Below are 24279 nucleotides of genomic sequence, written 5' to 3'. Positions count from 1 at the left end.
AAAAGATACTGAGCCAACGTGAGAGGAGGTTGAAGCAAAACCATCTTCACATGGAGGCAGCATGATAAGAGATACCAAGCCAACAGAATCCATACAAAAGGAACAGACCTTTTCTACATGGAAAAACTGCTGGAAGCCTAAGGAGCCATGAAATTTTGGACAGCTGTATTTGGCAAATAATGTTTTTTGACATAGAGAGAAGCAGATTCACCAAACTGCAACTGCACTCTAAAACGGAAGCTAAAGCCTCGCCTTGCACTGCATGAGCAGTTTTAGCTTCTTGTCGGACTGGTTGAGGTGGTGGTGAGGAGGTGGATTATGTCCCTTGAGATGTCTGTTGGCTTCCCGGGCTTGGGCCCCTGAATAACGATGACAGAAGGCTTCTTCTCGTTGTCGTTTCTCCTTCTTTTCTCAGTGGCCGGCACTTCATTGGAGCTCAGCTCCATAATTGCCCTCCAGTAATTCTTCTCAGCTTCAGCATGGAACATGTCCTGGTTCGCTTCAAATAACTGACAGATATCTCATAAGTCATAACTAACTAAAGTCGTTAATTAGAGAGCATGAACTCCGTTTATATACTGTTGAATGGATTAGAAAGTTCAAAGTTGATCAAGCCCCCCATCATCAATGATCAAACAGAGACTTTGCGTCTTTCACCTTCACCTGTTCCCTGTCGGTGGCTTTGTTGGTTTCACAAGCTATCTGCCGCCTCCTGTAAAGCTGGACTTTGTATTCATCCGCTTCCTTTATTATTTCTTCCAACATCTCTAGTTCTTATCTCCTGCTCCATTCCATTCGCTTGCGTTATTTATCCATTAAACGTCGTTACTCTCGTAAAGAGTGTGTTTGATTGTTATTTTAAAAAGTGTTTTTAATATTTTTTATATTTAAAATTTTTTATTTTTCAAGTATAGAAAAAATTAAAAATATTTCTTAAAATCATTATTAAACACATTCTAAAAGTCGATTTGACAACGCCCTTATAAAACACTTCTAACATAAAAAAATATAAGTGGGAGGAAAATATCACATTTAAAAAAAAAACACTTTTAAATTTTCAAAAATCACTTATAACATTTAGAAAAATCATTTGATATTTTAAAATTATTAAAAAAACACTTCAAATAAAAATATGATCACAAAATTGTCATCCACCGCAACTTTATGACTATTTATAACATCATTCATGAACAATGTTAAAAATTGCATGATGTTGATAAACCATAAGGCCAAATTTTTTTTATAACATCATTCATGAACAATGTTAAAAATTGCATGATGTTGATAACCATAAGGCCAAATTTTTATAATAAAAAATATAAAAAATAATTACTTTCAAGTCTTAAATCCTTAATCTTCTATTCTCACTTTTACTCCATCAAAGAAAAAAGTAAGCTGGGAGAAGGATTTTTGAAAAATAAAAAGTTAGGATTCACTCTTTTCCAAATTAAAAATCCAAAAATTAATGAATTAATTTTAATACCAAACTTATATTTTAATAGTAAATTTTAAAACGCCTTATATAGAAACAATAGTAAGTTATAATTTTTTTTTCTAATATTTTATTAATAATCAAGCATAATTAAAAACTCTAATTATTGTCTGTTACTAAATTTTTAACCAATTGCATCATTAATCATTACAAAAATTTTATTATGATAATAAATTTTGATATTTAGGAATAATTGAGAATATATTAAATTACTTCTTTTTCAAATAAAAATAAAATAAATATAATAATTAATTTTATAAATATTTTTTCACATACAAAAATAAATAGACTTAACATTTAACAAATTTATCCAGGCTTAAATCAAATTCAGTTACATTACTCTTTTTAAAAAGACTTACTTAAATTCGCTATAAATAATATCCATGGGTTAATAAATCATCTATTTTCTTGTGTAGCATTTAAGTTTTATAAAATAAAAAATTTTACTTATGCAATACTTTGATTTTATAAATAAATATTATAAATATAAATTTTCAATATATTTTAATTTTTTTATATTTAAAAAATAAAAATTTAATCATACTTTAAAATATATTTATTTTATTATATCCTAAGTTCCTAACTCAATTTTCTCTTTCTTTCTTTCAAAATTTTTAGCTTCCCTTGTGAGATAGGTGGACTTCTTTTATTGACTCATGTTTGTCTCAACAAAAATCAATCTTTTTTTTTTTTTAATCTAAAAATATTTGTTTTTAAAACTATTTCTAAATTTAGGACATCTTTTGAAATATCATTAGACAGTAGAAATAACTTCACATTAAATAATAAAATTATAATTTTTTAAAATAAATTTTATTTTATAAAAAAGTAACTTTTATTTAATTTCCCTAATTTAAATTTTTTAAAGTCCCCTCACGTTCCTCCCCATGGTTGTCACACAAGAGTCCTTAGCCTATCATCGTCTTGCCCCTTTGCATAAGAAACGTTTATAATAGTAAAATCAATTTTGACTCTTTTAACCTAAATTAATAAAAGAATACAATTTTTCCATATTGACAATTTTATTCATTTTCATATATGAACTTTTTTTAGATAATGACATATTTTATTGAAAATTCAAAATTGTTGTTCATTCAATCATATTATAACAGGTAAGTCTAAAAAGTTTGTTAAAGGTAAGTTATTTTTTTAATAAGATAAAGTTGTATTATAAATTTTAAAATTGAGTTAAAATGTCTTTAAATAATTTTTGATAATATTGAGATTTTATTTTTAAGAAAATTATTTTCTTAATTAATTTTTTTAAAGTCAATATTTTATTTTTTAAGAAAATTATTATTTTTAATTAATTTTTAGAATGTTGATAAAATTCATTTTCTAATCCTTGATTTTCTTAAACATACATATATCGAAGCTTTGAATATGCTTTTGAATTGGATGTTGAAACATATCATAACCAACTTGCCCAAACATTTCAATAAGAAGCTTTGAATTTTGTATTATTAGAAGTACTTCAAAAGTTGAGGTGAATCCATTAAAATATTTGAAAATATTTGATGTGTACAGGCAATAAGATACATAGGTTAAAAAATAAATCTTTAGGACAAAACTGTCAAGTTAATTATTAGATTATAAATTTATGATTTTTTAATTAATTTTGCTTTGATCATCCTTTGATATCAGGATTTAATTTGGGTTAAGTGTATAAAAATAAAAATAATTAATTGATTTTAAATTATTTTTAATTCCTTATTTTTTTTTTCCATGGTATTTTCTCCCAAAATTTCCAAACATCAACAACACTTCTTACGGTTTCTCAAGCGATTCTAATGAAACGTTATTCTAATAGCAAACCCTGAGCCAAAGGCAAAGACAATACTTGGAGGAAATGATATCCATTTGAAACTTTATCGTCGTTCCTAACTTTTCGAGACCGTTACAAGAAGTTAAAAACCGTCTCCTACAATTTTGGAGTTCTTGAAACTTTTTAAATTTTATTGTGGTTCTGGATCGCATAAATGCAAAGGTCTAATTCAAAACATTTTGTTGTACAAACTGCTTGACAAGACCAAACGTTTGTAGAACGTACATTGGAATCAGGTTCTAATTCTAAATATTTCGAACGACAAACGGTATATTCCCAACTGTTTGGGAACTCTGTCTCAAAAATTTGCATCAAATCAATGAAAAGTTGTGGTTCGAAATATTTCCGACTGTTTAAACTGCTTTAAAGCACATTAAAAATTATATCAGGAGTTTGTATCAATCATATTTCCAATTGTTTGTAGGGTATCATTCTTGTGGGGCAGTATAAAAGAAGAGGTACAACACTTCTCTCAATAATTAGGGAATTGATATAAAGTCTTTACGAAATATTTAGAACCGTTTAGATTGCTTTAAAACAATTCAAACACTAGTCTGTATACCAAGTTTGTGGGATATCCCCAATGTTATAAGACTACGTAAATTAACGTTATTGTCGGCTGTTGACAAAGGAAATTTAGAGAAGTCTGTTGAATAATCTGTATCAGATCTAATTCTAAAATTTTATCATTTCAATTTTTATTTAAATGAATTTTATAAATAAATTGCAAGGAAAGCCAAATCACATGCATCATAGGCTTTGGGAACTCGATCATCACCTCTGGGTTGCGATGAGTCAAAAAGGTATACTCGAGACCTTTGATCAGACGGCTAAGAGTTGCCCTTGCAAGATGATTACAAACTTGCGAAAGCCACGTGTACAAAAGGCGTACGGACATGTGGGGGTGCAAGGCATTTTGGTGAATAAACCGCCGATTTCCGCTTATAAATACAGACATACTAGTGTCGAGTTTGAAACCGCAGAGGGAAGAGGGAAGAGGGAGAGGAGAGGGAGAGGGGAGTGGGAGGGGGAGCGAGGGAGAGAGAGAGCGCAAAGAGCGCCAAGGCGTGGAGTGTGTATGAAGTGCCCGTCACTTCACATGAAACCCTAACAATTCATTGTCCTCCTCAATCTATCATCATTCTTTCCCTTAATTTTCTTCCATCACTGGATTGTTTCTTCGATTTTACTAATTTCAATGAGTCGTTTAGGGTTCAAATCCCTGGTGTATCACGGGGATTTGTTTTTGGGAGAGCTGGACGCTATTCCCGTAAAGGACCAGAGTTTCCAATTCCCAAATAACGAGATTCGGGTCCACCACATATCCCCAATCAGCGAACGATGCCCTCCTCTTTCAATTCTTCATACAATCTCTTCATTTTCAGTCCGATGCAAGCTCGAATCGTCTTCTCCAATTCATCAGCCTAGTTTGATTAATCTACATGCCTCTTGTTTCCACGAATTAAAGGTTCCCTTCCCATTTTCTTTTGCCTTCCTCAGTTTTCTCTGCGGCCAAGCATTTGGAATCTGATTATTTTGATTTTGTTTTCCAGACGGCGGTGGTGTTGATAGGAGATGAAGAGCTTCACTTGGTGGCAATGCCGAGTAAGCAGAAGAAGTTTCCTTGCTTTTGGTGTTATTCTGTGCCCTGCGGTCTCTACAGTTCTAGCTTGTGGATGTTGAATTTACGTTGTCTTGCCATAGTTTTTGACCTTGATGAGACTCTAATTGTTGCAAACACTATGAAATCCTTCGAGGATAGAATTGATGCTCTTCGAGGTTGGATTGCGCGTGAAAGCGATCAAGTTCGAATCTCAGGAATGTCTGCTGAGTTGAAGCGGTATATCGATGATCGAGCACTTTTGAAGCAGTATACGGAGAATGATTTGGTAATGGATAATGGAAAGATATTGAAAGTTCAATCAGAGGAGGTTGCTCCGCTGTCTGATAGCCATGAGCGAGTTGTTCGGCCTGTGATTAGATTTCCAGAAAGGAATATTGTCCTCACCCGCATTAATCCTGAGGTTTGAACGTTTGTTGCTTCCGAGGGTTCCTTGCAATTATTTGTTAATTCATTTTTCCTTGTTTGATGTTTGTTTTGGGTTGTTGGATTAAATGTAAGACAAACATTTAGTTTAGTAGAGGGAAACTTATTATACATTTTGCCTTGCAATGGAAAGTGGGTAGAAAGATGGGGAAAGTCCATTGAGGGGGTGAAGCCTCAACCTGACAATAGAGGAAGTGATTGACTCTAATAGTTTAATTTCATTGATCCCTGGAACTATGAATTACTTTGATAGATAATTGAACACACTGGATCATATGGAAACAGAATGATCTAGCTTATTATGCATCCACGAGATCTTTAAGGTGCTTGTATTTTGTTATTGAATGGTTAAACACATGAGACAAATGCTGTCTGACATATTCCTTTTAATCCAGTCCTAGCTTTCTACCTTGCAGATTAGCAATAAATGTGGTCCGTCCGGTAATAAATGTGATTTTGTCCTGCAACTTTTTTGGGCCTGTGGCCTTTTGCTTTTGTAACCCCAAAGAAAGAGGGGAAAAAACCAATCTCTTCCTAATTAATTGATATGTACATTTATATTTTTCTTTAAGTGATGTCTAATTTGTAAATGTTCCTTGTTCTTAGGAGGCATCATCTACAAAGAATGAAGATCAAGTGATTGAATCATATCATTAATATCTATTTTTTAGTATCTCATGCATCCAAATAACAGGAGTACCTTTGGAATGAAACTTGGTTGGACCATGGTTACAGCTTTTTGAAATTCTTTGTCATTGTAGTGCTGTCAATTTCTCTTAGGTGGCAGCATGGACTTACATGGGCCTGTTTAATTGAGATGCCTTTTATAAGCCTAAATGTGTGTTGCAGAAAATTTGTTAAATATTATTATGTTTATAGGCAGGGATTACTTACCTTTACTCTTGAATGAATGAAACTTTAAAACACATGATCTAGACTCTTGGTAGTAATTTGATGGAAACTTACAACCATAACACATGATATATTTAGAATATATGATTGATTTTTCTCTAGAACTTGTAATTTATTTTACAATGCATGGTATATTGTTGTAGGAGATGTTTCAAACTTAGAGTTCCAAGCTTAATGGTGGGGAAATGTGCTGAGGTGCCACTTCAGATGCCTGAATCCCCCCTAGACACACTTAAGTGTTGTGCCCATCTGGTTACTTTATGCCATGGCATCTGCCTGAACTCTAATGTGGCTCTTGTACCTTGTTGCTCTAACCTTTTTTTTTCTTGAAAAAACAGTGGTTAAATCAATATCTAAAGTGCTGGAGTTCTTATAAATGCTTCCTGGTTGTTCTTAGCGCACTTGAATTCTTTAGTACCCATTCAAAGAACAATGATCTTGGATGTAGCATATTATTTATTCTTTAATATTTATTGACCTTTATGCCTTTGTATGACTATTCACATACTTTGTGTGTATTATTAGATGATTTTTCTTTTGGCAAGGCTCTTTCCATCTGCATTGTCTTTTTTATCTTTACTTCTTGACTAACATAATGAGCTTTATATTTTTATTTACCTATCAAAAAAATAAAAATAATAATGAGCTTTTTAAGCAAGCCAGTTAGTTAAGGTGTAGTAATGCAATTTAGTACTGTTCTTATGAATGTGTAATTTAATCTTACAACTATGTAAGCTTTCTAGATTAATTTTGGAAAACTTTTGTGTAAATGAATTTGGGTATACAATCCAATTGAATAATTTATCATCAAACAGTAATGGAATTATCAATTATGAATTCCTGTAAAATGTGTAGAAATCCAAGAAAAATGATGATTTTTTGCAAACTTGTGAAACAATATCTATGGTCCTACTAGGTGTCCAACTATGAACAAAATTGTAGATAAGTAATCTCAGTTTTAACGTATTTTCAGTGTGTGTGTATATATATATGTTTATATAGTTGAAATATGTGTAGGCTTTTGCATTTTCTCATAATAAAAGGTTGGTTTCTTGATGCAGATTCGTGATACTAGCGTGCTTGTGAGGTTACGACCTGCTTGGGAGGACCTAAGAAGTTACTTAATTGCAAAAGGCCGCAAAAGGTTTGAAGTTTATGTTTGTACCATGGCTGAAAGAGATTATGCTTTAGAGATGTGGAGGCTTCTTGACCCAGAGGCACATCTAATAGGTTCCAAGCAACTTTTGGACCGTGTTGTATGTGTAAAATCAGGCAAGCTTTTTATGATTTTGAGAATATTTCAACCTTGTTTCATGCTTAAAGTTTTAGATGCTATGACCTAGCTGTTAACTTGAATTAACACAAGTTATAGTTTTTTAGTGATCATTTCATGTTGAAGCCAATTGGCAGCATTTCTCAATTCAGTTGGAGTTTTTCTGCCATCTACCCTTTTTTTTTACTAAACATCTTAATGCCAATTGTTCTTAAAATAGGCTCAAGGAAATCTTTGTTAAATGTCTTTCAAAATGGGAGTTGCCATCCAAAAATGGCAATGGTGATCGATGACCGTTTAAAGGTGTGGGAAGATAAGGATCAGCCGCGAGTCCATGTAGTACCACCATTCACTCCTTATTACGCTCCTCAGGCAGAGGTAATAAATTATGCTGTCTATAAGATTGATAATTGAAAATTGTTACATTATTTCATCAAGACTGGCACTAATGTGATACATATATATTTTTGAATAGACAACAAATCCTGTTCCAATCCTATGTGTAGCAAGAAATGTTGCGTGCAATGTCAGGGCGGGTTTTTTCAAGTAAGAGCTGTTAGTTTTTATTATTGAAGCTTTTATGTAACAGTTTGTTATTAAGGTTTTCCTTATGATTCCTTTCTTTTTATGGTGCTTGTTGATATGTTATAAATATGATCCATATCTCCCTTATATTGACAGAGAGTTTGATGAGAATATATTACGACAAATCTCTGAACTCTTCTATGAAGATGAGGTGGTGAATCTGCCTTCTGCACCTGATGTTAGCAACTACTTAATGTCTGAGGTATTTGAATAAAAATTATTTTGACTCGTAATCTATTGTTAATGCTTGGCATTTATGCTTGGATGTTATCATTTAGTGTTTATTGAATGTCAGGATGCTGGATTTGTACCAAATGGGAATGCAAATGTCCCCATTGCTGAAGGAATGCATGGTGCTGAAGTTGAACGAAGACTAAACCAACCAGTAATATTTCCATTCATGCCAATAGTTTGATTTGCTTTTGCTGTACTGTACAAAAAAAAAAAAAAAAGGAAAAAAAGAAAAAGAAAAAGAAAAAGAAACAATTATTTAACTGTAAAATATTTGATTTGAAAATTGGCATTGTATCATGATTTGGCTTGTCTTATCCCCATTCTTTCTGTTGCTCTGCATGTGATCCTTCCAAACAAATGGCCGGTTATTTCTATTTCCTTGATCCTTATAATTTTCAGGATGAGAAGCATATTGTAGATTCTGCTGCCTCTCCTATAGCAAATAGCTATGAGTTCAGATCTGAAACCCTTCAGCCGCCTGCATTAACTGTTCAGAATGTTGTTGGCCCAACATCTTCGAGACTCCTCATGCCTTCTCAGAGTATGCACCTCATTTAATTTATTTTTGTTTTGGCTTTGAAAGCAAGAGATAAAAAAATATGGAAGTATATTATTTCTCCTTATTGTTTCCAATCATATTTTAGAACCTAGCTTGCTTGGGGCTCCTATCAAGCGAGATTTCAGCTCTTTTGAATCTGATGCTGACATGAAGAGAAGACTCCTTATTATGAAGCATGGCCAAGATGTACGGAATCAAAGCTTGGGTGATCCTCCTATTCTTTCTAGATTACCACAGATATCGACTTCCTCATTGCATCCGCAGGGGGTTTGGTTGGTAGAAGATGACAGTAATAGAGGACATTTAAATAACCGAGCATCGGGACTTGTTCAAGAAGCTGATGTGTTAAAACCTGATAAGCAGCGGGGCCATCAGATTCCATTTGGTCATAATACACCAGGTTCTACTCCTGTGAGTTTACTTCCACATCTGCCCCAATTGAAGAATGATGAGGTTTGTTCTGTATAAGAATTCATATTAGAGATCAGTAGCTAGTTTTGATAGTTGATAAACAGTTTTTACTTTGAACTTTATAAAATTGTCCATCAAGTTAGTTCTTGCTCATATGCAGGTATCTGCTGCAAACGAATGGCAAAAGAAAAATCTTCCACCTGCAAGTCAGCCATCAGGTATGTGAGTATATGTTTTATTAAAAAGAGTTGCATCTTAAACTTTGCTCTTGGTTGTATGGAAATGAAGTTGTTTTAGAAATTATTTTTCACAGCATCCTGACACTTGACTTATTGCTTATTCTTATTGATGCATAATTCTGGTACAAATGGACAAGGGTGTTTAGTTTGAAATTTGAAAAAAACTCCATGTGCATTTACAAAGTGATGCATCATGGTACTCTTTGTGCAATGATATCATCCATACCAGTTTATTTTCATCTGAACCTCAGATATGAAGTTGTTTAAGAAATTATTTTTCATGGCATCCTGAAACTTGACTTATTGCTTATTCTTATTGATGTATGATTCTGGTACAAATGGACAAGAGTGTTCAGTTTGAAATTTGAAAAAACTCCATGTGAATTTACAAAGTGATGCATCATGGTATTCTTTGTGCAATGATATCATCCATACCAGTTTATTTTCATCTGAACCTCAGATATGACCCCTTGCTTGAAGATGCTCTTCTTCATGCCTAGAGCTTTTTTGCCCTATCTAACATTGCAGCTACAATCTTAATCTAATATTCAATCCATGCTGGAAGACAATTCTAATAATACTAACACAATTTTAATAACACCAACACAATTCAACCATGGAATATTAAACTCAAGTTCTTGGAAATAAGTAAATATTATCTGCAAGGGAGAAAAAAGAAGAATAGAGCAAAACTTGCTGAACCTCAGCACTCTGTTCTATGTTTCAGATGTTTCTGGAAAAAACTTTTACCTTCCTATTGGTTCTTTTGTTGTTTAGTGTTTGATTGGTAGCATTGGGCTTTTTTTCTTAAAGTTAGGGAAGCATGTTTTCTTATTCTTCTGCTCTGGATGAGCTTGAAGTTAATGGATGTTAATTTGTTAGGTATGTTCAGCTTTAGTTGGCATAATTCATATGTTGAAGCTGTTTGATCTTTGTGTTGCTTTTGGATGAATGTTTTTATTATAGAAGGCTAAAATCTGTGTCTCATGTTTAATTGAGAGGTAGCATAGTCTATGTTCCATTTCCAGCCATTAAAATATCTTGGCCATGTCCACAAACTAACTCTTGTTGTTAATCTTAATTCTGCCAGCACCTTCCCTGCATCATGATCTTTGTTTTAGAGGTCCCACAAATTGTCTTTAAGTTCCTAAAATCAATGTTCTTTTTCTGAATGATTGCACATCTCAAACTAACTGTACTCACATTGACAATGGTTGACCTGAAATTGTTAATATGTAGCTGTATAGCTGATCTAACAGAATCCAACATACATACCTTTGTCCTATGATATCTGAATTCTTTAACTTTGCCCTACATACTTGTGTCAACATGGTATGACAAAAGTGTGGGTGTGCATTTGGGGATCCTTTTCAGATACTCTTGTTTTGCTTTGCATATTCCCTATTTTGATTTTTTTTCTTTCTAAAAATAAGGTAAAAGATAAGAAAGTACCATTTAGGATCATTTTTCAGCCGAGTCCTTGTATTCTAAAATTTGAGATGATAAGGATCAGACACCTAAACACATACCCACACCTGACACCTAAACACATACCCACACCTGGCACCTATACCCAAACCCATGTAACATAGCATTTATCACCTTAGAGTTCCTTCTTGGCACTTTTTTAATATCTCAAAGCTCCTAATGCTGAAATTTTGCCTCTTCTTTCTGTTTTTCGACATCTGCTTTGTGGATACATTCGTTTTCTTTTTGTTCTGATTTTGTATCTGTCCTCAAACTACTCTTTTGCTTTCTGATCTTACTATATATTTGCATAATTGTCTGATGAAGATGCATAGTTATGTAATATTGGAGTTCAAACATACATAAATGGGTCTTTACCCAGACATTCATACACAGAAATTTGAACATTTTTTCATACAACTAATCTGTGCATTCCTCTGTGTTGAGACCTTCAGGAACAGGTGAAAACCAAAAAACTTATTCAATGCTTTTTATCTTGCTAATCATCTCTCTTTGGGTAGCATCTCATATTTGATGATTGATTCTTCTCCTGATATTTATTGGCCAATTTAAGTTAATGAGTGATTCTTCTCCATATGCTATTGCTAATTTAAGTTTTTCCAGAAGTTGGTGTCTCTCAGAATCAAGCATCTACCACTGGTAGAGAACAAACTGAAGCTGGAAAAGTGAACATGATGCCACCACATTTATCTATTGGAGTTCTGCAAGAAATTGGACGGAGATGCAGCTCAAAGGTATGACAAATTGGTTTCAGGCTTGAATGCAGGTTACTGTTTTTTTTTTTTTTTTTTTTTTGTGGCTTCATCACATTTGTCCTGCTTTACAGGTTGAGTTCAGGTCTGTTGTAAGCACCAGTAAAGATTTGCAGTTCTCTGTTGAAGTAAGTGAAATATGTATTTCCTTGCTATTTTATGAACTTTTTTGAAATTTGCTTTTTTTATTTTCCCGTTGAATATTACTGTTTTCTTTTTTCTTTACTTCTAAAATTTTTATTTATTTTTTATTTTTTGTTACTATAGATGGTTACATGTTTTTAAGATGATGCTGAAACTCATTATATAAATTTATGGAATGTGGACCGCTTGAGGTTCGGTGTGGTTGATATGTTGATGTTTTACCCATATAATAAATGATAGTCATGAACTTTTTTTTTTTTTATCATGATAGGTAAAATTAGTGATTATATTACAAGCGCTTAAAAAAGGTGCATCAAAGTACCCACAGAGTATGCACATAGCACCTTATGGCAAGCAAAAGGAAAGATTAACAACAACCTGCCTCCTGAACCAATCCTAAAGCCTAAAAGACCTAGAAAAAACAAAGTGGCCCCAGATGACCTTCTTGTAGGCATGCCAAAACTGGTTGAAGACAAAGAGTTCTTCCTTCTCTTCCCACCCTCTCAGCCCCTTACCTCTTTCCTAGCCTTCATTTCTGAGAGCCGAGATCTCAGCCTCAAAGCCCACTGCTGACATGCCCAACCAGTTGCTGAAAGCTGCCGGGTTGCTTGACAACCAATCCTCCATAGGCACCTCTGCCCTAGAAATCAAACCAAGACATGCCCCCTCTTCCTTATGCTTCTCACTCACTGCATGATTGGATGGTCTTGGGTTAGGATGTGCATTGCCAAAGGCACTTTGTCTTCATTCGAATTTGTAGATTGGATGGGGTTTAATTGAGGGAGGGAGCAGTTTTTTGCATTTTCCCTCGTTTTGGCTAGACCTTTTGATTTCCCTTGTATACAACCTATGTTCCTTGATGTGTAGGTGATGCAGGAGAGGAAAGTAAAATGTAAGGAGAGTAGTAGTGTAATTGAAAGAACTCTAGGAATCACCCTAGAAACCTTTGCTTCATACCGAAGCGCTCTGTGTATCACACAAAGAAAATAGTGACTTTTGGAAATTTTATCATTCATTTATTGATCATTTTCAAAAGGCAGATCAACTAGTATATAGAAGTTCTTTAGGGACTTGTGCGGTTTGTTCGATAAATTCCTACCTCTCTATCTATCTCTGAGATGTTTGGATTTTTCAAAACTCCATGGACATGCAGAAGAGAAATGCTATCCCCACTCGGACCAAGACATAACTTTTACTTGTTCAAATAACAATTAAGGTGAAGCAGGGTCAGGAACAACGAATCTCTTTATGATAAACAGATCCATTTTGCAAGTTCGTTATTACGGGTAGTTCCTACAAAGGATCGGACTAATGGTGACAATATTAATGATTGAAAATAGTAACTTATGACCATTGACTAGGTCCATAATTTGATTTCTCGAAAGTACTTTCTAGGCCGAGCCCATATTGAACTATATAAGATCCCACCAACTAAGATAACCAATGCTCATAGAAGAAGAAATCAACTGGCTAAGATCAAAGTTGATGGGGTTTGGCTTATAGAAGAGAAAGAGATAAAGGAGGGGGTGATTGGTGCTTTTAAGACCCTTCTTTCTAAAGAAAGGGATTAGAGGCCCGGGATTGAAGCTATGTCTTTTGAGGTGCTGTTGGATCAAGAGGCTAGAAAGTTGAAGGAGTTTTTTTGGGGGAAGAGGTGCTTGCTATGCTGTTGGAGCTGAATGGTGACAAAGGTCCTAGCTTAGATGGCTTTCCTATGGCCTTTTGGTAGTTGAGTTGGGGCTTTGTGAAATCAGATGTGTTATTTTTCTTTAACGAGTTTCATTAGCATGGTAGGTTTATGAAAAGCCTTGATACTTCTTTTTTGGTGCTAGCCCTAAGAAGAAAGGGGCAAAAGATATTAAGGATTTTAGGCTTATTAGTTTGGTGGATGACTTGTACAAACTGTTAGCAAAAGTTTCGGCTAATAGGCTTAAGAAAGTGGTGAGAAAAGTCGTCTCCAATTATCAAAATGCTTTTGTGGAGGGAAGACAAATTCTTGATGCGGTGCTTATAGCAACTGAAGTAGTTGATTCAACATTGAGAAGGCCTATGACCATGTTAATTGGGACTTCTTGTTAGTGGTTATGAGTAACATGGTTTTCAAGCAAAAATGGTTAAAGTGGTTTAAATGGTGTACTTTACGACAAGCTTCTGTGTTTTAGTTAATGATACTCCCATTGATTTTTTCCGAAGCTTAAGGGGATTAAGAAAAGGGAAGCCCCTTTCCATCTATTTAGTTGTGATTGCTATGGAGGCTTTGAGTAGCTTGTTAGTGAGAGCTCCAAGGGAAGGTTCTTGTTGAGTTTTAAGGTAGGGGGAAGAAATGGTGAAGGAGAGGAAATTTCTCATTTGCTTTTTGCAGATGACACTATCATTTTTTGTGAGGCTTTTCTAGATCAAGTTACCAATTTATGTTTGCTTCTCATGTGGTTTGAAGCTATTTCAGGGTTAAAGATAAATTTGGAGCAAATTAAGACAATTCTAGTACGTTTGGTGGTTAATTTGGAGGTGTTGGCTTCGAAGATTGGTTCCCCTACCATCTTCTTATTTGTAGAACTTTCTTTGGAGGCCTCTTACAAGTTAGAAGCGGTTTGGGACGGTGTTGAGGAGTGGGTTCACAAAAGGCTCTCTTTATGGGCGAAACCTTACATTTCTAGAGGGGAACAAATTAAGCTAGTCCGTAGTACGCTTTCTAGCATACCAATTTACTTCATGTCTTTGTTTACCATTCTAAGACTAGTCAGGCTAGGATTAGAGAAAATTCAAAGGGACTTTCTTTGGGGAGGGGGAGCCTTAGAGAACAAACCCTACTTAGTGAAGTGGTCATCCATTTGTATGGCAAAGGAGAAAGGTGGGCTAGGTGTTCGTTCACTCTCTTTGATGAATAAAACTCTTCTTTGCAAATGATGTTGGTGTTATGTGAGTGAAGGGATACACTTTGAAAGAAGGTCATTAAGGGGAATTAAGGTAGGAAGAAGGAGGTTGACGGTCTTGTGAGGTAAGAGAGCCCTTTTGGGGTTGGCTTTTGGAAAGCTACAAGTAAAGAGTGAGATTTCTTCAACTCAAAAGTTTGCTATACTATCAAGGATGGTAAGAGAGTGAAGTTTTGGAGAGATTGTTGGTGTTGTCAAGAGCCCTTAAAAGTTACGTTCCATATTTTGTTTGCTTTATCTAAGGCTAAAGAGGCATGAATAGCTGATTTGTGCGAGCAAAGGGAGGGAGGAAAGGTTTGGAACTTCCATTTTGCTAGGAATCTTAATGATTCAGAGTTGGATTCTGTGGAGGTTCCTTCTTCAACTGCAAGATCATTCAGTGAATAAGGAGCAGGAGGATAGAGTGGTTAGAAGGGTGATAGCAAAGGAAGGTTTTTCATAAGAGCCCTTTACTCATTGTTGAAACTAGATTGTGCTCCCTCTTTTCTAGTAGGGATTATTTGGAATTCTTGGGTTCCCTCTACGGTGAGTTTCTTTGCTTGGGAAGCTTGTTGGGGAAAGGTGTTGACTTTGAACTAGTTCCAAAAAAGAGGTTGGTTGTTAGTCAACAAGTGCGCTCTCTGCAAAAAGGAGTTGGAATCCATTGACCACATTCTTCTTCATTATACTAAGGCAAAAACCTTATGGTTGTTGGTGTTCTCTTTATTTGGGATCCAATGGGTTATTTTTGCCTTAGTTTGGGAAATCCTTTTTGAGTGGCTAGGTTATTCTATGGGAAGAAGGCGCAGGAAGGTTTGGAGAGCGACCCCTTTATATATATTTTGAACTATTTGGAAGGAAAGAAATCACAAAGTGTTTGAAAATGAGAAGATGTTAGATCAAAGTTTTAAAAGTTCTTTTCGTTATAATCTTGCTTTGTGGATTTAGGTGTACATTCATGGTAATTCTTTGTCCTTAATTGATTGTGTAGATTGACGGGGTCCTTCTTGAGGGTGGGAGCTGTTTTTTGTTTGCCCCCTTATTTTGTTTTGTTTTTCTTGTTCGTTGTATACTCCCAATATACTCTTGTGCACTTTATGCTTTTTAATACTATCTTACTTATCAAAAATAAAAAATAAAAATCCCAACTAAGCCCATTTTCACCTAGAGAGTGCTAAATTAAAGTTTGGGCCTTGGATCCCATTCCTTTGTATCTTTGATAAGCTTTTAAAGGTGGCTGCCATTTGTCTCCATCGGTAGGCCTTTTCATTAATAGATTTTTCCTCTTGCTTACTTATCAAAAAAAAAAAAAAGGGAACTTGTTGAGGCACAGGATCTGATTTCCTACCTATTTTGAAGTACCTAATTATATGGAAAATATTTGAGCTGGGTTACTTCTAGTAGAAACATGATGAAAACAGGAATTGCCTTTCTTTACCTATTGTTCACTCTCTTTTCTTTACATTTAAGAAAAATCCCATCATACAAACTTAAATCCAGAAGAACAGGAGAAACTGATCTGCTCTACTGTTTTTAGGTGTGTACGATTCAATATCAAAGTTTGAATATAATTAATAGGTCGCATCTGTTAATAATGTTAACTTTAGGATTATAATTTTTCCCCTTAATCTGGCATTAATGTCCTTTCATGAATGACTTCCCCCTGTTCTGTGGGGCACCACCTTGTTTTTCAGTTTTGACAAGCTCATTAAGTTGATTCATTTGTTTAGGTGTTGTTTACCGGTGAGAAGATAGGTGTTGGAATGGGTAAGACGAGGAAGGATGCTCAACAACAAGCTGCTGAGAATGCTCTTCACAGCTTAGCTGGTACAGTCTTTATTGGTTCATTTTTCTCACTTAGATTTCCATCTTTCAAGCTGGCGTCCTCTTTTATTTTTCATTTACTATTGCTTTTGTTTCTTTCATGCTCATACTTGACTATTGTGATCAAAGCATAAGTGAGGTAGAAACTAGGAACTGGCATACATTGGTGAATAAGTTCTATTTATATGAGCTAGTGCCATAGTAAGTGAAATTTATAACTCATTTTTAAAAAGGGCAGGAAAATTACAATCCTTTTTTTGTTGTTCTCTATGATCACCCAAAATTTAGCATTGAATGAAATAGAATTCTTGCAAGTAAACAGTTAATTCTTCATATTTGTTTTAGCTTAGGGTTAATCTATGACATTGCTTTTCCTAGAGGTTGGGAACTGATGACTGACTATATTGTGATCTTTTGTTTTCCTCATAATGATCAAATGATATTTCTCTTATTTCCTTCTTTGTTGTGTAGTCTTTAAATATTTTATGTTCAGTTCTTTATTTGTTTGACATGGTACACATGCATGGATGGTTAATGATATATCAATATGCCATATACCCATGGTAGGCTCTCAGTAGGAGAGGTGGTTGGTCTCATGGAAGGTTTTAAGGAGAAAGGGAGTGGACTGAAAGGATAGATAGGTGAAACTAATGCTGTTGTTCTTCAACCTTGTTATGTGCTTGCATGCCTCCTAACCTTTGGATGTTGGCTTGTCCACAAACTGTTTGTGAAATGTGGATTTGCAAACAAGTGAATTAGATCCAGGTTTGATGTATCACTTCAGGCTTGATGTATTGCTTCAGGCTAGTTAAGAGTCCATAAGCATGAAAACTGTAAGCTGCAATTTTGGTTTCTGTTTAAATATTATTACTCTCATAGGATGCCCAAGATGGCAAAGAGATTGCTGTTGTTAAAGTTAAATAAGGGGTGCATCAGCTGAAGACTTATCTTTTACTGATGGCTAAGGCTGTTAACGTAATGAAACATTAATAACACTTTTTCAGATTAATTTGAATAACAAAAGGCAAAATATATAGCAGTGGTACTAAAGTCAAGGAACAATTGCTTGGGCAATAAAAACATGCCATGCAAGCTTTATGACATTTCTAGAGAAAAAAAGTTAAATAGCTTATTTTTGTGTTAATTAAAATGTGGATGAAGCTGTTCTTAAACTGCTCCGTGATAGGGAATTGAAACAAGTTTATCCTGAGGTTACTCAGGAGGATGCCCCTTTCCACTTTTCAAATAGGGCACATAGTGTCTTATTCTTTCCTAAATATTTATTCATGTATTTGATAGTATCTTCAGAAGTGTGTATATAGATCATGGTGCTGAAATATCTTGGTATGCAACATTTTTTGTTTGTGATCCTTATACGTCTGAAGTTAGACTTTGGTCCTGCATGATATTCTAAAGAATGTCTTAGAAACAAGGGCTTGAGATAATATCAGTGACATTCACTGCAGTTTCTGAAACATCTCTGACCATCCTGGGTTTGTCTTCCTGGTTTGATTTGCCTCTATAATTTGTTAGCTTCCTAAATGCAATTAAGATAATAGTCAGTCCCTTCGAAATTGCAAGTCAGCATTTGATTTGGAAACAGGTACCTCACATGTGAGGTTTTGATGTTTCTGAAATTTCATGGGAGGCCACTGGTATTGCACTTTCCTCACTGAATCTGTCCACATCCTTTTTGTCTCAGCTTCCCTCAACCTATAAATATTTGCTTCCTGTCTTCTCTTTTTAAAGATGTATTTATTGGGTGTCTTTTACATGTACTCATACCATGTAAGTACAGCTGTAACTCAGCTTCCCACCCAATGGGCACATATTTATTGAATTTATGAATTGTGAGATTTTACTGGGTACTGAGATTTTTTATATTTTATGTTGCTCTTCCCTCTAATTTCCGTTTTGTTCATCATGAAAATCCAGTATTAGTTGAAGTTTATGAAAATATGTGGTTCTCCATGTCTAAGAACTACATAGAGGGGAGGTGAAGAGGTATTCTGGTTAAAGATTGATTCTGTTTTAAATCAAGCCCTAACTATGCAGTACTCAAGTTCAACCAAGATGATTGAGATGACAAGATGGTGAAAATTCCAATCACAATAGAATGTGCAAATTTATGTGGAAAACCCTTCTTTGATAAGTCATCAGGTAAAACGGTGGACTAGAGTGCCCACAGAAATTATTTGCTAAGGGACAATACTATAGTATCAGATGTCAAGTCTCACAATCCTCCCAATAAATTTACTTTCTGGTTTAATCTTTGCCCATCTGAGATGTTGTGATTCCTGGTTATGCTTTAGAAAGACAAATTTTGGAGTCCTTTCTGAAGCACATAGCATGCTAGCTGCCTTGAACCCTTCGAGGACTTCACCTTTCGCAGGAGGGGTGGAAATGATGAATTTGTGAATGACCGGTGGGAGATTGAGTTCTGATAAAAGATGCAATCTCTGAGAACCCATTCAGAGATTTTATTTTCTTTGTTTTGTTCTTCTTCATCTTTTCTTTTGTTTCCTTATTTTTTGATGGGTAAATTTTGTCACTATTGGGATTTGAACTTGGAACTAAACCCTCTCCAACCCTTTACCACTTGAGCTTGGCCTCAAGGGCAAAGAAGTCTTTCAGAAAATGCTGATGAAAAGTTAAGCTTTTAGGAATATGGCTCTGCTTTATTTTCTTGGGTGTTTCTGTTGGTATTTACAACAAAAAAAGACCTTGAAACCCCATTAGAGTAAGAAATTTTTAAAAACCCAAGAAGCTGTGACCAATAGAATAAGAAATTTTAATAAAAAAATCCTGAGGGCTGATGATTTTCTTAGCAACACCGATCAGTTGCTTGCCTTCTGAAAAGAACTCCAACTTGAGACTTATTGTCCAATGGAGATCAGTCAGTCAATTCTTTCTAGCATCATTGAGATCCTTCTGCCTAAGGACTGATCAGTTCGAGGATTGATCAGTCAGCTCCTCTTAGAATCAATGTGATCCTTCTGCCTAAGGTAGGATCGATGTTTCAAGAAGGTAGATCACCTTATGCCTTTTTTATTCAAGTTCATTATGCATAAAAGACCAAAGTTTGAATCAGTAACATTTCTTAATGCATTTTTAGAAAGATTTAAAACATTTTGTATGCACATGCAAATACACTAAAAGACCTGTACTCTCCTACAACTTATTACCATTAGCCATAGAAGCTTTACTTTAGTCAATAACAAAATGTCGCTCAATTCTATCTAAATTTGGTAAGTCCTGGAAAGGGTATGCGAACCTGACTCAATTCTATCTAAATTTGGACACAGATTGCAAACACAAGTTTGTAGCCATATCTGTAGCTATATTTTTAGCTGTAGAGCCATTAATACCCTTCTCTAACTTCTAATGCTAACATATCTCATCATCATCAATTCATTGTGTCACACTATCATCATCATCATTGCTTTTTGTCCAAATTCTGTTTCTTTGAGCTTTATGGTTACATGAAAATGCAATGGTTACTAATGTGCTTCCTTTTGGAGGTACATGCATAATAGCAAGGGTGGACAGTTTAAAATCTTTTTCCGTCAACTGACCTGTCTTCTAGTTGATTGTGTTTTTGAATGATTACATCATATAATGGCAATTGTGTTTTTTTTTTTTTTTGAATTATTGCATCATAGAACATGATAATAAGGTGCTGATGTACTTTCTTTGGCCAGATAAATATGTAGCATATACCACACCACATTCTGGAGCTGTGGATAAAGATTTTGATAAGCTTTCACTTTCAAATGAAAATGGGTTTCTGTGGGATACTACTAGTGCTGGATCTAGTGAACTGCTAATGGAAGATGGGTTGCCCAAAGAAAGCATTTCTGAGGTGGGTTCTTTAACTTGCTACCCGTTGTTAATTTTAAGTGGAGCTGATGCTTGATAATGGATATGCCTGCAAGTAATTTCTAGATGAAGAGTTGCACCTCTCTCCCTCTCTCTCTCTCTCTCTCACTCCGTCTCCGTCTCTGTCTCCACCATATCTTTTCCTTCTTTTGAGATTTGCATTCCACCAAGATGTGGGAGCAAAAACAGAGAAAGCTCAGTGAGCTGGCTTTAACTGATTCTGTCCCTCTCTGTCTCCCCGTCCTTTTCGTATTTGCATTACATGAAGACTTGCAGGATCTCTCTCCTTTTTCTTTCTTTTGGGATTTGCATTGTGCAAAGATGTGCTTGCTTTCTTTTTCTTATCCTCCCCTTTTTCTTTCTTATGCAATTTGCATTTCTCCAAGATATGCTGGCTCTCTCTCCCATTTTCTTTCTTTTGGGATTTGCATTGCACCAAGATTTGCTGGCTCTCTCTTTCCTCTGTCTTTCTCTCTCTCCACTGTTTCTTTCTTTGGGATTTGCAGGGGACTAAGAAGTGCTTGCTTTACGTCTGCCATTTCTTCTTTGCTTTCAGGTGTTCGGTTGCTAGTTTCTATCCATTGTTAAAGAAACTGGCCCCCTAGCCCTTTAAAACAGAGTGGCTAAGAAGCAATAGAAGACCCTGGCTCTCTTTCCTTTTATTTCTTTTGGGATTTGCACTGCACCAAGAAGTGCTGGCTTTAGGTTTGGTATTGCTTTCTAGCCATACTCTGTTCTAAAGCATTGTTGGTCAGTATCTAGCCATTGTTGAAGTGCTTCCATGTAGTTGATTGTGCTTCACTTCCATCCCCCACCCTCGCCACATAGGCACACACATTGTTTAAGTATTCCAAAGGTCCCATTAATTGGGCACATGAATAAGTTTGTTTTTCTTTTTTTTCATATATATATATATATATATATATAGTATTTATAATTTCTAGTGGTGGTGCTTGAAATTTTCTGGTCTTCTCTCCCTGATACTTGAATTGACAAGTTGAGTTCTACGGTATGTTGTATGCCTTCCAATTCCATCTTTTGCTCATGTTGGCAAGCTGGATGATGGGCAAAATCACTTTCTTTTTTCCTTGTAGGTACAACATTTTGTGCCCCTATGCCCTGTACACAAAACAGCAAGTTCCACACAGTTTGTGATTTTTTAAACATTTTGTCTTAAAATTCCTGATTTTGTCTTCTGTATTCACTGAGTTTTTCACAGGCTGGTGAAATGGCGCATGGTACTACTTCCTCCAGTGTGGTAAATCAGCAAGTGCAGAAGCGTGCCAATTCGCCCAGGTAAATGAGATAAATGGTTTGTCATGATTGAGGAAAAGCTTGGACTCGTTTTGCATTATTTAAGATGGTGAGATTCTGCAATTGTTCGATGGTAGGGCATCTGTACAGTTGCTTCACAGGTACAGCTTCTGCTACTATCTTACTTCATTTGCTCATTTACATCTCAGATTGCCCCAATCTATTCCGAGTAAGAGGTCCAAAGAAGAACTAATGCGTGGTTCACAAAGCCTCTCATCCTCATGGCCACAAAAGAATGGACATACCATTTCATGAAAATCCATTAGATTGTCAGAAGGTTCATTCATGGAAAGACTTTTAAGGTTGGGATCTCCTGAATGCCACATCTCATGATCCAAGTTTCTTTTTCTCTTAGCAAAGTTGGAACCCGCTGCTGCAGAGGTGAATATCTTTTTAAATTTTTGTCTAGGTTGTGAAAAGACGGGGCTATTTTTTTCAAATGTGTCCTCTCTTTTCCTGCTTATTTTGTTGATATTGAGAGCCAGGCTTTCCCTTCTTCTAGCTTGTATTGTGTTTACATAGGCTTCTTCATGGCCATAAAAAATGTGAGATTATAATGAAGAGGTTGTTCAATCAAAAGCTTACAGAGAGTTTCAGTTCCCTAGCTCCCTGTTGCTGGTCCTTTGGTTGAATGGATTGATTATAGTTATGGGGTTCGATGATGTGTTCTAATAATGTTTGGCTTTAAAAGGCTACATGCTTTTAGGATGTTAGCATCAGTTGATAGTTCATAAAAGGTTGGCATCTAGTGGAAAGCCGGCTACAAAGTACTATGCCTTAAAATGACGTTTTTCGATCTGTTGACAAGAATGATAGTTTAATGAAATATGAAACTATTTTATAGATAGCAATAATGCATAACAGTAAATTTCAATGATGGAATATAGTAGTGTCGGTCATAAAATGTCAAGCGTCCATTAGTGCGTTAATGCTTTGTGTCTTGCTAGCTGGTTTCATTTTTTTGTAATAAGATTGTATCATATATTTGAGTGGCCCACGTGTTGATTATGACTCCGGATGGTACCATACCATTTTCGGGTTTTTCTCAATAGTATGGTAATTTAAAAAAGTTATGCTTAAATTATTGTAGTAGAAGAAGTTATTACAAATATATGGTAGTTTTTGCCATCTAGGAGAGAGGAGAGAGGAGAGAGGGTGAACCGATAATTTTTTTTTAAACCAAAATCATCTTTTCAAATTTTAAAAGGCGAAATCGTCTTTTCAAAAGACGATTTTAAAAAAATTTCAAAAGGAACCCGTCTTTTCAAGAGACGAGTTTCAAGAAAAAAAAATATATATTTTTTATAAAAAAATTCCCAAATTAAAAAAATAAAAAAAATTAACAATTCCTCAAGAACTCGTCTCTTTAAGAGACGAGTTCTATGAAAATATATATATATATTTTAAAAAATTCTCAAATTAAAAAAAAAAAAAAAAAAAAAAAAAAAAAAAAAAAACAATTCCTCAAGGGAACTCATCTCTTCAAGAGACAAGTTTCCATGGAAAAAAATATATATATTTAAAAAAAAATCCCAAATTAAAAAAAAAAAAAAAAATTCCTCAAAGGAACCCGTCTCTTCAAGATAAGTTCTCATGGAAAAAAAATTCTCAAATTAAAAAAAAAAAATTCCAAAAAAAAAAAAAAAACAATTCCTCATCTCTTTTTTAAATCTTTTTGTTTAAATTTTTTTTTTTCCATGGGAACTTGAGGAATTTTTTATTTTTATTTTTTTTAAATTTGGGAATTTTTTTTTTCCATGAGAGACGAGTTCCCTTGAGGATTTGCTTTTTATTTTTATTTTTAATTTGGGAATTAAAAAAAAAAAAATTCCATGGGAGGGAACTCGACTCTTCAAGAGATGAGTTCCCTTTGAGGATTTGCTTCTTTTTTTTTTTTTAATTTGGGAATTAAAAAAAAAAATTAAATTTTTTTTTTTCATGGGAACTCGTCTCTTCAAGAATTGCTTTTTGCTTTTTGCTTTTTGAGGAATTGCTTTTTGTTTTTTTTTTTTTTTTTTTTTTTTTTTTTTTTTTTTTAAATTTGGGAATTTAAAAAAAAAAAAATTCCATTCAAGAGACGAGTTCCTTGAGGAGTTGGCTTGTTTTTTTTTCTTTTAATAATTTGGGAATTTAAAAAATATATATATTTTATTTTCATGGGAACTCAAGAGAGGAGTTCTATTGAGGAATTGTTTTTTTTTTTTTTTTTTTTTTTTTTTTTTAATTTGGGAATTTTTTTTTAAATATATATATATTTTCATGGAATTCGTCTCTTCAAAAGACGAGTTCTTAAGGAATTGTTTTTTTTTTTTTTAATTTGGGAATTTTTTTTTATAAAAAATATATATATTTTTTTTCATGAAATTTGTCTATTGAAGAGACGAGTTCC

General features: G+C 34.5%; 2 protein-coding genes across 6 annotated transcripts; one reads left to right on the top strand and one right to left on the bottom strand.

Annotated features, from left to right (window-relative positions):
- Positions 1–272: 272 nt before the first annotated feature.
- On the bottom strand, positions 273–765 carry LOC117920659 (clathrin light chain 2-like). The gene is made up of 2 exons (XM_034838256.1): positions 658–765; positions 273–509 (listed from the first exon to the last, which is right to left on the bottom strand). Exons 1-2 carry the CDS (start codon positions 763–765, stop codon positions 273–275), a joined length of 345 nt encoding a protein of 114 aa, XP_034694147.1.
- Positions 766–4340: 3575 nt separating this feature from the next.
- Positions 4341–22533, top strand: LOC117920249 (RNA polymerase II C-terminal domain phosphatase-like 2). 5 transcript variants are annotated; one of them, XR_004652224.1, is made up of 16 exons: positions 4341–4785; positions 4871–5341; positions 7338–7548; positions 7770–7927; positions 8025–8095; positions 8231–8336; positions 8430–8519; positions 8768–8909; positions 9013–9380; positions 9499–9556; positions 11669–11799; positions 11892–11945; positions 16604–16700; positions 20399–20559; positions 21796–21939; positions 22040–22131. XR_004652224.1 is itself a non-coding variant. In XM_034837677.1 (16 exons), exons 1-16 carry the CDS (start codon positions 4516–4518, stop codon positions 22143–22145), a joined length of 2526 nt encoding a protein of 841 aa, XP_034693568.1. In that variant the 5' UTR covers positions 4341–4515; the 3' UTR covers positions 22146–22533. The 5 variants fall into 5 exon arrangements, 4 of the variants coding, with proteins under 4 accessions (XP_034693568.1, XP_034693567.1, XP_034693566.1 ...); XM_034837677.1 differs by having other exon boundaries at positions 9013–9338; positions 11672–11799; positions 21796–21872; positions 22040–22533; XM_034837676.1 differs by having other exon boundaries at positions 4342–4785; positions 9013–9338; positions 21796–21872; positions 22040–22533.
- Positions 22534–24279: the final 1746 nt, after the last annotated feature.

Source organism: Vitis riparia, chromosome 8, assembly GCF_004353265.1.
Source record: "Vitis riparia cultivar Riparia Gloire de Montpellier isolate 1030 chromosome 8, EGFV_Vit.rip_1.0, whole genome shotgun sequence".
Taxonomy (NCBI): Eukaryota; Viridiplantae; Streptophyta; class Magnoliopsida; order Vitales; family Vitaceae; genus Vitis; species Vitis riparia.
Note: the sequence above shows the minus strand (reverse complement) of the source record. Positions and strands in the feature narration are given on the sequence as shown.

Coding starts and splice junctions, on each gene's coding strand:
- LOC117920249 (XM_034837674.1), top strand. CDS start 4,516: ATGAGTCGTTTAGGGTTCAAATCCCTGGTGTATCACGGGGATTTGTTT. Junction 7,928..8,024: donor ATTACGCTCCTCAGGCAGAG/GTAATAAATTAT, acceptor ATTTTTGAATAG/ACAACAAATCCTGTTCCAAT. Junction 11,946..16,603: donor ATTTGCAGTTCTCTGTTGAA/GTAAGTGAAATA, acceptor TCATTTGTTTAG/GTGTTGTTTACCGGTGAGAA.
- LOC117920659 (XM_034838256.1), bottom strand. CDS start 765: ATGTTGGAAGAAATAATAAAGGAAGCGGATGAATACAAAGTCCAGCTT. Junction 510..657: donor CCGACAGGGAACAGGTGAAG/GTGAAAGACGCA, acceptor GATATCTGTCAG/TTATTTGAAGCGAACCAGGA.